The 13,712-nt window shown below is 31.3% G+C and overlaps 1 protein-coding gene across 3 annotated transcripts; it reads left to right on the top strand.

Moving 5' to 3' along the window:
- Window positions 1–537: 537 nt before the first annotated feature.
- On the top strand, window positions 538–9,609 carry LOC134715967 (target of EGR1 protein 1-like). 3 transcript variants are annotated; one of them, XM_063578590.1, is made up of 7 exons: window positions 538–616; window positions 3,333–3,456; window positions 4,015–4,055; window positions 4,908–5,235; window positions 6,815–7,074; window positions 7,736–7,919; window positions 8,898–9,609. In XM_063578590.1, exons 2-7 carry the CDS (start codon window positions 3,340–3,342, stop codon window positions 9,429–9,431), a joined length of 1,464 nt encoding a protein of 487 aa, XP_063434660.1. In that variant the 5' UTR covers window positions 538–616; window positions 3,333–3,339; the 3' UTR covers window positions 9,432–9,609. The 3 variants fall into 3 exon arrangements, with proteins under 3 accessions (XP_063434660.1, XP_063434651.1, XP_063434668.1); XM_063578581.1 differs by having other exon boundaries at window positions 563–620; window positions 3,332–3,456; XM_063578598.1 differs by lacking the exon at window positions 538–616 and adding an exon at window positions 1,798–1,948 and having other exon boundaries at window positions 3,332–3,456.
- The last annotated feature ends 4,103 nt before the right edge of the window (window positions 9,610–13,712 follow it).

The raw sequence follows: 13,712 nt of genomic DNA, 5'->3' as shown, positions 1-13,712 counted from the left end.
TTTTTTAATTTTGATAAACATGCAGTAAAAAATGAAGTTTTTTCCTCAATTCATGAACATTTGATAAATATGAGTTATTTCTGAATAAAAAAATGCATATTTGTTTAGGATATTTATAAAATACAGAAATTACCGATTATTTAACAAAAAACAATTTGTGTTTATCTTTTATAACAAAAAAATTATGTCTTTCTTACGAAAAAGAAATTACGGTCACAAATCTGAATTTTTAGCAAATATACAAAATTTCGACCTCATTTTACTCAAAAAGTAGCATATGAAGGTATATTTTTTATTACATATTTGATTTAATCAGGTAAAAAATAGCCTATATGCAAATTTTCATGAACTTGTAAATACAAATCAAAACTGTATCGTATGCCCTTAAGATTTGTGCATGCTTTTAACAGTACAAAGATATTTTTATTATATGGCCTTTTAAACCGATTAAGGCCGAAGTCGTACAATGGCCGAAACGACAATACCAAATAACCCGGAACTATCCACCCGTTAATGTTTTATCTTTAGAATGAGCTTTAACTCGGAAGGCGTCTGTGTTTTTCATAGACAAACATGTGGAGGGAAAAAAAGAAAAAGTGAAAATAATTTATCTTTGATTTTGTAAGCATTTAGTTCAGATTTGCAAACAAAAGCATATTTGGTTGAAGTACAATAACACAAATATCGAGAATCCCCAAATAAATATAGAACTGTCAAACTGATTAAAAAATTGCATGTTGTTATCTAGTCCAAATAATTATGACGTTTGGCAAGGCTGTTTTCATTTTTTTTCTGGGACGCCTTCCTACAACGTCGTAGGAAGGCGTCCCAGAAAAAAATTAAAAATAGCCTTGCCAGACGTCATAATTATTTGGACTAGTTGTTATCCTACCTTATAAACATGATAAATCTAAAATCGGTCATCTTGTCAGTTCGTTAGGTATTTGTGTTTGAACAAAACACACGGAAAACTACGCATTGACGTCACTATGCTACTTCTGGCGTAGAAAAAACAGTGCAGAAAATGTTTAAAGGTACGTTTTCATTGTTCTCAATTATGTTAAAAATTGCCAATTTTCTGATGCCCGTTTCAATCCTGACTTCCGAATCTCTAAAACATGCTAGAACTTCACAAAATCCTACTTCCGTCCTCCGTTGCTTTCTGTACATTTCATTCAGCATCATCAATCTTGTGGCAGGCAATACAAGACAAGCAAATCGTAATTATTTTAGAAATTTCAAAATGACATGCTCCTAACATCTTTCGTGATTTTCCCGTGAAAAAAGCCCAACCAAAATGAAAGGAAAACTAATGAAAAATGATGTCCATGCCATAATTTTGTACAGTAATATAGAGTAGGTAAATAAAAAACAATTTACATTTATTTTTCATAGAATTAATTTTTTATTCATTCTAAAAAGATCGATATTCTGACCATCATGACTGTAGGTAAATATTCATACAAAATTCCATTGATGTCGAAAGGGATGGCAAAAAATGAGGTTTCCTGTTGAATAAAACCCCAAATTATTGCAAACTATTTTAAAGCAATATTCCACAAACGTAATTGCCGTAGACTGAAAAATCACCTAATTGACAGTAAAGCAATTTGATTGAGTAGAACGATTTTACATCACATCATTTTGCATGTTGTTATCTAGTCCAAATAATTATGACGTTTGGCAAGGCTGTTTTCATTTTTTTTCTGGGACGCCTTCCTACAACGTCGTAGGAAGGCGTCCCAGAAAAAAATTAAAAATAGCCTTGCCAGACGTCATAATTATTTGGACTAGTTGTTATCCTACCTTATAAACATGATAAATCTAAAATCGGTCATCTTGTCAGTTCGTTAGGTATTTGTGTTTGAACAAAACACACGGAAAACTACGCATTGACGTCACTATGCTACTTCTGGCGTAGAAAAAACAGTGCAGAAAATGTTTAAAGGTACGTTTTCATTGTTCTCAATTATGTTAAAAATTGCCAATTTTCTGATGCCCGTTTCAATCCTGACTTCCGAATCTCTAAAACATGCTAGAACTTCACAAAATCCTACTTCCGTCCTCCGTTGCTTTCTGTACATTTCATTCAGCATCATCAATCTTGTGGCAGGCAATACAAGACAAGCAAATCGTAATTATTTTAGAAATTTCAAAATGACATGCTCCTAACATCTTTCGTGATTTTCCCGTGAAAAAAGCCCAACCAAAATGAAAGGAAAACTAATGAAAAATGATGTCCATGCCATAATTTTGTACAGTAATATAGAGTAGGTAAATAAAAAACAATTTACATTTATTTTTCATAGAATTAATTTTTTATTCATTCTAAAAAGATCGATATTCTGACCATCATGACTGTAGGTAAATATTCATACAAAATTCCATTGATGTCGAAAGGGATGGCAAAAAATGAGGTTTCCTGTTGAATAAAACCCCAAATTATTGCAAACTATTTTAAAGCAATATTCCACAAACGTAATTGCCGTAGACTGAAAAATCACCTAATTGACAGTAAAGCAATTTGATTGAGTAGAACGATTTTACATCACATCATTTTGACGCCATGGAATTTGAATGTAAACAAAACAAGGTCAGCAGGTTCAGTATAGGACAGTATTGTACGTTGAGTTACAGAGAAACAATTATTAGTTACCAACCTTGACAATGCATGGTAATAAAAAATCAAAGCTAAGTCTACAGAAAAAAGAAGAAAAATATGTCCTTAGGATAACGACTTACCAAAATTCCAGGATATGATGCATGAGTTTATTTACATACATTGTATTTCTAGACTTGACTACTTAGATGCCAACTATTACAATTTTTCTGTAATTTCTCTGATTTTGTGATTAAAACTACGCTATTACGGTCAAAGTCGAATATTTACGGATTCCTAGGCATTACCGTTCAATTTTGTAAAACACAGATTTTTATCATTACTATCATTTACTATGCTGGCCTGATCCGGAATTTAGAAAACGCCAATGTAATACTTCCGGTTTCTCGGGAGTTACTTCAAATTCATATTAATACATCATACAGCCATAGGATATAACATTTTAAACTGATTGTTCATATTTTGATATCCTAGTGGAAAGATCTTCTTAATTATATTCATATATTGGTCCGTTTTAAGTTAATTATAAATTAAAGGATTCAGTAAAAAAAATAATTTTTGAGGTACAAACTGTCTATTCAATATTCCCGATATTGATATCACATGAAATACCATGTAACAAGTTTGGATTTGTTGAAAGAGTGCAACACTATTGAATTTGATTTATTATCAAAATGTACGATGTATGTATGATTTATCTGTTAATTTTAGGTTAGAACATGTCAGCATCTTTTGAAACAGTGTCAGTGGTTGATGTACACAAAGATAATATACAGACAATATGGCCATCTTTGATGTTAGCTTTGAAATCTTCAACTTATGTAGCGATAGACACAGTGAGTAAAATCTGATGAAACAAAAGGTGTACATAGTAATTTATGATACAAAAAATAAAGGGAACAGCTATTTAGTTATGTTATGTACAATTTACAGTCTTTACGTATATAATCAACAACAAAAAACACAAACTCACAATTTGCCTGATAATTTCATTATAAAATACAGAAACAATATATTATATACATGAACTAACATGCACATTATCAAATTTATTAGATAAGCTGACTTATTTATAGTTTCCTTATATTTAATTTGTCTTGGAAGTTCTTGTAAACAATATTTTTTTTAGGATTGTTAAACGGGTCCATCTGTCTTTGTCTGTCTAGTTACACTCCCTACAACCAATAGAGAATGCTTAAATCAAATTTAATGAAACTTGAAATATTTGATTTGACTCTTTCTAAACAGATCAAATGGTTTCTTTTACAGAAAGTAAATGTACAGACAAGAATGGACATTATGGCTATCTTTAATGTTTGCTTTGAAATATGCAACTTATTTTTTTTCATTGATGAAAAGTAAGATGAGTTATTAAATGGATATATTTCTTATAGGAACTGAGTGGTATTGGTAACAGAAAGACTTTAAATGCAAAGTAAGTTGATCACAATGTCATTATTATGACAAATTAATTGCTTCAAATACATTTACTTCTCAGTTATGACACTGGAATGCCAGTATTATAACATGGAAATAAATCTCTAAATGTGAACATCTACCAACTTCAAGTTTACATATGTTGTGGTCTGAACTTCTTAATAATTGGAATGTGTTAATTATTCCCTGATCAAAAAGTGGATGGTACATGTATATATATGACTGCAATCCATAAACAAAAACAGTATAAACAAGAAGATGTGGTTTATAGATATAGGAAGATGTGGTGTGAGTGCCAATGAGACAACTCTCCATCCAAATAACAATTTAAAAAGTAAACCATTATAGGTTAAAGTACGGCCTTCAACACGGAGCCTTGGATATAGTATGATTGCCAATGCAACAACTTTCCACAAGAGACCAATAAAACATGCCCTTCTCACATGGGTAGAAGATAATACATTATAGATTTAATTTCTTAAAGTATTAAACTATTATCAAACATTTTGGCTGTTAGCATGCATTTCCTTCCAAAATTTCACTGTGTCAATAAAAAAAGAGGAAATAGAACAATTTAAGATTTGTTATTTCTGTAATAACTGATAAACTGGTCATTAATTGCAATAAACTATTTTGTCACTGACTTGATTTGTTTGTTTTTTTGTTTGGCAGTCAGTTACTTTGGAGGAAATAGCTGACTTACCCAGAGAGAACCACATCCTATGGCATGAAAACTACCAATCTTTTAACTTAACATTTAAGGTTTACACTCCTATTTCAGATTTTAATTTATTTCACAGGTTTAAAGGTACAAGACAATGTTGAAATTTACTTGTATTTTATTTTACAGACTATTAGAGGACAGATATAAGTCCATGTCAGAAAGTGCAAAGTCAAGGTCAATTGTCTCCCTTGGGTTATCATGTTTTAAACTGACAGAAGTGACAACATGTAACAGTACTCCTGTAACCAATGGTGATGGAGATGATTGTGATGACGAAAATAAATCTATTAAGTCAAATAAATGGGTATTTTCAGTACAGACTTTTAACATTACAGCATTGTGTTCAGATGAATATATAGTTGAACCACCATCACTGGAATTTTTGGTTGATCATGGATTTGATTTTAATAAACAGTATGCTAAAGGGATTTCATATTACAGAGGACCAGACAGGGTTTGTATTTTTGTTTTATTATACTGAGATTATTGACTTCAGTATTGGAACACTATTAATTATTATGAATTCATTTATTGTTGTGCAAAGGAGTGGGTCAGGTAAGGGCCAAATTTGGCCTCAAATTTCAGGTTCATCTAACGAAGGTTTTTGGACACATTTTAAACAATTTCAATTTCTATTTCAATTGATTCGATTAGTTTATTTGAAAGAATTTAACTAATTTAGTCATTAAAAACACTCTGATTCAAGCTTTAAAATGAAAAATCTATCGAATATGCAAAAAAATGTCACTTTTCAGATGTTTTTTGTCAAATATAAAAGTGGCCGCATCCGTGTTCATCTTCAACCTTTAAATATGTTTTGTATTATCATGAAATACAAATTACATTTCAATATTATGAATGAACATGAATGCGGACACTTTCATTTTAGACGGAAACTGTCTAAAAATTAACCAAAATGCTAAAATTTTGAAGATTTCAATAATTTAGCATGACTTAATGATGCTAGAAAGCAATTCTGTACATTTTATTATCAAAAACAGCTCATATTTATGTAGCAGAAGCATTTTACTTTCCAAAATATAGATTAAAGATTACATTTTCACAATTTTCTCAAACTGCTATATTTTGGGGCCAAAAAGGGGTCTTACTGAACCTACTCCTTTGCAAGGATTAAGGAAAAGTTGTAATTTCCTCGATATTCTGCATTTCGGATTATACTCAATTCCTCTAAATATATAGATGCAAAATTAAAAAAGTATGAAGATGCCATAGGGGAAAAAATTCGAAAGCTGAAAAAACATGATCACGTTTGTTAGCTAGCCAATAGAAAAAAAAGTCCCAAAAACACAACATTGAATAACATAGAATGGTAATCAAATTTTGTTGAAAGGTCATCAGTTCTTGTTCATACCTTGATATCTGTTGAGCTGTTTTTGTTCAAATCCCTTAATTTGCCAGAAGATGTTATAAACCGTCTGTACACAAAAATTATATAACCTTAATTTATGATGGAATGTTAAAGATTGAAATAGAAAAAAATATGCAGGACAAAGATAAATCTGCAATGGGGCCACACTTAAAAATATTTTGGTTTGCCCAAACCCTACCCAAGGTTGGGACAGTGGGTAGGTAGGTAGGCATTTTCTTTTTTTTTTCCAATAAAGAAATTGAAGTATCAGATGTTTATTAGTCTTCATGCCTATTTGATTAAAAAAAAAACTTCTTCAAATCAGGACAATAAAAGAATTTGAGTAGGCAGCTTTTTTCTGGGTAGGTAGCGTTTGGGCAAACAAACCTATTATTTATTATGGCCTGGGTATATCAGTTACAAATGTACAGTACCTTTTTAATATCAATATTTTTGTTTGTTTCAATAATTTAAATATGTTACAGGATAGTTTATTATGCCAAAAAATACTGTCATTTGGCTGTATAAACCATATCTATAATGTTTAATATCAGTAGTCAAATTATTGAAGGTTAATTTTTAACTGGTAATTTTGTAATCAAAAGAAAGTGTCTACTTCAATGTCTCTATACATGTACCTGTAGTTTTGCATTTATATTTTCAGCCAGATTTTGCTGGACCCTCATTTTTACGTCAGTTATTCATCAGTCTGCTAGTGTCTGAAGTTCCAGTTGTTTTCCATAATGCCTTAATGGACCTAATGTTCCTGTATCAGAACTTGTATACAAACTTACCCTCCTCTTCAGCAATGTTTCTAGCAGATCTCACTGAAATGTTCCCCAATGGAATGATAGATACTAAATATGTCACAGATTTCCAACACAGAATGCCTGCATCATATCTAGAATATGTATACAGGAAACGGTAAGCTTCCATTCATCAAACAGTTGATTGAAATATTTTACTGCATGGAACAATTTTGAATTTAACAAAAGACACATGAACAATTGTCATGGTGTGGCATTTATATTCCATTTGTACATGGATATTTAGTTCTATTTCATGTGTCCTTCATAGATTTTGTTTGTTTGTTGTTCCAGGGTTATAGGACTTAGACCATCATATAAACAATAATTCACATATCACACACTATCTCCAGTTTGCATAGATGAATCTTCATTAACCTTAATGCTTTTTGGGGGATCGAGAAAAGAAATGTCCTTTTTGATTTTTTCATTTGTCATTCCAGAGTTACAGGACAGTTATAGAGGGAATGGTCTAATTTTATCCATCAGTCATATGAAAATAGAAAATATTAAAATATCAGTTATTGTTCCACAAAAATGTATGTTCATGTGTTTTGTTTCTTTTTTATTCGGTACCAGAAATATTAACTGGCCCTCAGTAATAAATCTACCTTACAAAATACCTCATTTTCATGGTTGTTTATTGTATTTGAAAAAAAAGAAGAAAAAACTAATTAACACCTAACTTGATGCAATATTGTAGTTTCAGATGAATTGTCAAATTTAATAGTATAGATATCAAGATGTAAAATAAACACATTCAAATTTCTTCTTTTTAGACAGAGAGATAATTATTTTGGAATAGAGAACCATAGATCATACTGTGCAATAGACATTCCTAACTACACCAAGATGTCTGACCAAGTAATTGTATGTAATGTTAAATTACCACAGTCCTATACAACAGATATACCAGAGGAACAGGTTGACAAGCTAAAGGATTCTGTCTGTGAAGTTTTCGGGGTAACTTATTATTTTCTTTCTCAACCAGTTGAAGAATATAAGTACAAGGAGATGTGGTATGATTGCCAATGAGACATCTTTCAATCAGAGATCATATGACGAAGATAAAATCAATTGTAGGTCACTTCAGCTTTCAACAATAAGAATAACATATAACAAATAGTCAACTTTATAAGGCCCAGCATGAAAAATGTGAAACAATTTAAATGAGGAAAAAACTTGTGAGATACAATTTATGAAAAACAATTATGCTAGACATGAACCACTGAATTAAAGGCTTGACTTTGAACAGGCACATAAAGAGTGTGGCCAAGTTAAAACAGTTTTCATTAAATTAGGCAGTTCGGAGCAGTTTGGGTTTTCCCCTGTTATGGTGTTAACCATATATATCATTTAGAAGTCTTGTCACCTATCAACAGTTGAATAACCTTGGATGGGATAAAAACCCAATGAGAAAAGAACCAAAAGACATCTTGAATATAACATAAAGTCTTCAACAGTAGACAGGTTTCTATACAATTCAGTCCAGCTCAAAATCATTTAGATAATATAAAATTGAGAATGGAAATGGGGAATGTATCAAAGAGACAACAACCGGACCATAGAAAAAACAACAGCGGAAGGTCACTAACAGGTCTTCAATGTAAAGAGAAATTCCCGCACCCAGACGCGTCCCTCAGCAGGCCCCTAAACAAATATATACTAGCTCAGTGATAATGAACGCCATACTAATTTCCAAATTGTACACAAGAAACTAAAATAAAATAATACAAGAATAACAAAGACCAGAGGCTCCTGACTTGGGACAGGAGCAAAAATGCGGCGGGGAGAAACATGTATATGAGATCTATAGAATGATAGAAGTTGTGAACTTAAACAAAATCTGTCAAATAGATTAAGTAAATTTAAAGCATATATCTTAAGATACCAATTTGTCATCATTGTGTTTTAGTGTTGAATTAATAATATTTATTTCAGGGTCATGGTTGGTGTGGAAAAGGAAGTAAATGTAAAAGATCACATGACATTGACCTAATTCTAGATTTAGACCAGTTTGTTCAAACAAAAAAGAGACGTAAACGGAAGCGAAGACGTCATAATAAAGAAAACAGTGAGTTATTAGAAGAAAGTAATACTACCATTGATGATTCAATACAAGAGGAGGTAACTGCGATGGAAAATGAGGAACACAATGAATCTCATGCTAAAGAAATAACACTTCCGGCAGATATATTGAAGAAACCTGTTGAAATTGTACGATCAGGTAGTCATAGGGCAGGGTTTGATGCTTTCATGACTGGATTTATTTTATCTACGTACATAGCTCAGTATGGATCTTACAATGGAAGCTTACTTTTGAAAGATTTTGGAGTTGAGCAGATGAAAAATTCTATATATTTGACAGGTAAAGATCACCCACTTAATATTGTAAAGAGTAGCTTTGCCAAAACATCCAAAGAACATAGAGACAAATTAATGAAACTGAAAGTAGGTAGACCATTGGATTCATAAGTTTTATTATTGTGTTTAATTAAATATGTTGTATCAGTGTTTACAGGGACAAAGAGTCAAATTTTAGCCTGTTTTCATCAATTACCATTTTAAGATCATTTTGAGAACATTTTCTTCTTTTAACATACATGTTCATCTATTTGACCATATTATCATCAATTAAAAGATATTGATGCATTATTTGTTTTACTTTTCATTTAAAACTTCACATCACGATCAAACTGTACACTGAAGCTTATTAAGGAGGCTCGTGGGCACAATTTCAGCCAAAAAATGTACATTTGATTTTTCATTACAAATTTTATTTATAGCTCTATTGGTTATTTCTCTATGATATGGTACAAAAATCAACCAAAAAAATCGATTGGTTTGGCCCCAGATGACTTTTAAAATGTTTATACCATTGAAAAAGCTCCAAATTATCTCCCTTTGGTGCAAAAATGCCATTTTTTGCATTAAAATTGAAATATTTTTTTAACTCATCGGTGACCTATATTTTTTATTATTGTTTCATATGGGGTACATAAACTTAATAATTGTAAAATATAAGCGATTTCTGTAATTTAGTTCTTTTTTTATTTCGATAATACCTCTATTTTTCCGATTAGTTCAACAGAAAAAAGGGACATAAACAAAAACGTATGCTTCTTTCTGAGACAGATTGTGAGTTTAAATGAACGGTGCCCCCATACTTTTATTTCATTTTTCTATTAAGTATAAGCTTAAGTTCATTTATGAAAAAATATAGCGAAATCCTATATTTGAAAAAAAATTTGATTTATACCCGTGAGCCCCCTTAAATCTTCAATTCTGTCCATATCCTATTTAGTGTGTTTAATTATTGTGCTGGTATGTGTAATTATGTGTTTATGAATAGTATCAGTACAATAAAGGCTGAAAATAGTTATTAAACCACAGCTTCAGTAAAGCATCATAAAAGTATGTGAGACGAAATGTGAATGACTTGCACTGATATATACAAATTGCTACATATGGCAATACACATCACAATACTATATGTGACAAAATCAAAATTGTAAGAGTTCTTTAATTTACCAAAAGTCTGTTTAAAATCCTTTTTCTCTTGAATAGATCATGTTAGCCTAGACTCACATATCAAACATAACACCACCAAACATTAAAACAACATAAACAGTAAAGAATGTTATTGGTGTAGCAAACATTTGCACATGCCAGGCTGTAGGAACATTATAAAACAAAATGTAAAACATTGGGCTTTATCAATGAGTCTAGAGGATGTTCAACCTTTTCATCTAATCCCCCAAAATTATTTGCCTACTTTCACTCACTTGTATTTTCACATCTTTAGTCAATTAAGTACCTTTTGATGAACTCTGGACCCCCCTATAAAAGTAGTCTAAATCATTATTTCTAATAGGTTATATAAATGGCTAACAAAGTTGACCTTTTTTTAAAAGGTCACATCAATTGCATGAATATATCAAATTTGGGTGAATAAACCAATATCTATGTTTTGGAAACATAACTGGATAACTGTTTAAAGCTTGGCACAAGTTTGCAAATTTATTAATTTGGCATGTAAATTTAGTAAACATAAGTACAATATGTTTGACTTAAAACTAATTGAATGTTGATTTACTAAATAAATGTTAAATATTGATGAAATCTGTTGAGTGCATAGTGGGGTAGTCTGTATAGTAATATAAAGTAATAGTGAACTATACGAAATTTGTTTAAATATGATATTCCTTAACTTTTTATTGTCTCCCCTTTGACAAAAGAAGCAAAATGCCAGAGAGGCATTATAATACAGAAGCAGCGTTGGCATAAATTCTTTGTTTAAACCTTTATATTTCAAAAGTAAGAAGATTTGGATGCATCATACCTTGTATGTGTTACAAAATTTCTGTCTGGAATATGTCCATTGTACTTGACACATTTTAAATTTTTCATGGTCCGGCAACTCACTGTTTGAATTTTTTTTTTATTTAGTTGATGGAATGATTATAATTTGTGCATGTGTACTGGCAGGACTCATCAGAAATTGGAGTCATTTCATAGTTCATTGATCAATATTATTTTTTCCTGATTTAGTCTATTTTTCAGATACTTTAATAAGTCAACAATATTTATTGTATAGAATGATTGCATCATGTATATGTCTGTCATACTCTAGCAAGATTCACATGGCCTTGACCTTTTTTTATGGTTCATTGGTCAAAGGTATGTTGTCATGTTTTTGTCTGTTTATCAAACACTATAAGCAATAGGTCAACTTCATTTGGTGTATGGAATGTTTGCAAGTCCAGACAGGGTTCATCTTACCTTGACCTCATTTTCACGATTCATTCATCAATGTTCAATTTGCCATTTTGGTCTGTTTCTTGGAAACTATGTGCCTTACCAGTTACCTGTAGGTTGAATATATTTGGTGTTGGTTATTTATTTAAGGTGTACATTTCTGTCTGGCAGGGTTCATCTGAGCTTGACTGCATTTACAATCATCATTGCTAATGTTAATTTTATTTGAAAATTATAGTGAAACCTTCATATAATGACATACTGTTCACCTAGAACAAAAAATCTGTCATGATATGTGAAGCAGTCGAGAAATTTTAATGTGTGCATTGGCTTCCCAAACTTTTGTTGTCAAGCAAGTGTTTTCTCCAATATGTTGGGAACTCTGAAATTTATATCAGGTTTATATCATAATTAATACTTCTTACATGTTCAAATTTTTAATCATTTTATTATCAAGAAAGAAAACAGTTTCTTGAAAAATCAAGGGTTGAGTAACATTATTTTGACTGTTGGTCAGTTCTGGTGGGGGTTTATGATATCAAATCAGTCAACATGTGTTTTTTTTTTTGTACCTGCAGCAGTTTAATTTCCATTGGCTTCAAATATTTTAAAACCAGTTTTGCTTGGATTGAACATAATGAGTTTGGAATCATTATAATAATTGACACTAAGCTGGATGTACCTACATTTTTGCTGTCATTGTTTTTGTTGAGCCTGCAACTTTTGTTGCAGAAAGCTCAACATTAGGAGAGTGATCCGGCAGCGACGTTAGCCAACTTCTTAAAAGCTTTATATTTTAGAAGGTAGAAAACCTGGATGCTTCATAATTAGTATATAGATGCCTCATGTTACGATCTTTCCATCAGTCACATATCCAATGTCCTTGACCTCATTTTCATGGTTCAGTGACTACGGTACTTAAAAAAAAAGTTAAGATTTTTTGTAATGTTAAATTCTCTCTTATTATAACTAATTTGATAAATATATTTGGTATGTGCGTACCTTGCAAGGTCCTCATGATCGTCAGACAGTTTTCACTTGACCATGACCTCATTTCATGGATCAGTGAACAAGGTTAAGTTTTGGTGGTCAAGTCCATATCTCAGATACTATAAGCAATAGGTCTAGTATATTCGGTGTATGGAAGGACTGTAAGGTGTACATGTCCAACTGGCAGGTGTCATCTGACCTTGACCTCATTTTCATGGTTCAGTGGTTATAGTTAAGTTTTTGTGTTTTGGTTTGTTTTTCTTGTACTATATTCAATAGGTCTACTATATTTGGTGTATGGAATGATTGTAATGTGTACATGTCTAGCTGACAGATGTCATCTGACCTTGACCTCTTTTTCATGGTTCATTGGTCAAAGTTAAGTTTTTGAGTTTTGGTCTATTTCTCTAATACTTTATGCATGAGTCAACTATATATGGTGTATGGAAATATTTTATGATCTATATGTCTGTTACACAGGTTTTATTTAACCTTGACCTCATTTTCACGGTCCATTGCTAAGTGTTAAGTGTTTGTGTTTTGGTGTGTTTTTTCTGAATTTATAAGCAATAAGTCAACTATATTTGCTATATTGAAGAATTGTTAGCTGTACATGTCTGTCTGGCATGGTTCATCTGACCTTGACCTCATCTTCATGGTTCATTGATCAATGTTTCGTTTTCTTTGGTTAATATTGAGTTAATGTGACAGTTGTAATAAAGCTTTATATTTAGGTCTATCAAAATAATATCAATGATTAGTAAAGAAGGCGAGACATTTTAGCATGTGCACTCTTGTTTCATTATGTGTACATAAATCACACCGTAATTTTTCTCATTTGTCATTTTTGGATCTTTTATAAATGTAGATTGCTGTGCTGTATAAGTCTTATTCATTGTTGAAGGCCAAAAAGGGACTACAGTAGTAACTTCTACATCATTTGGACAACCATCTCATTGGCAATCTACTTACATTATATGTATATACCAATGAAACCAATGTATATTA

The sequence above is a fragment of the Mytilus trossulus genome, chromosome 1, assembly GCF_036588685.1.
Source record: "Mytilus trossulus isolate FHL-02 chromosome 1, PNRI_Mtr1.1.1.hap1, whole genome shotgun sequence".
Classification (NCBI taxonomy): domain Eukaryota; kingdom Metazoa; phylum Mollusca; class Bivalvia; order Mytilida; family Mytilidae; genus Mytilus; species Mytilus trossulus.
The sequence above is the reverse complement of the archived record's forward strand: the minus strand, read 5'-3'. Positions and strand labels throughout refer to the sequence as shown.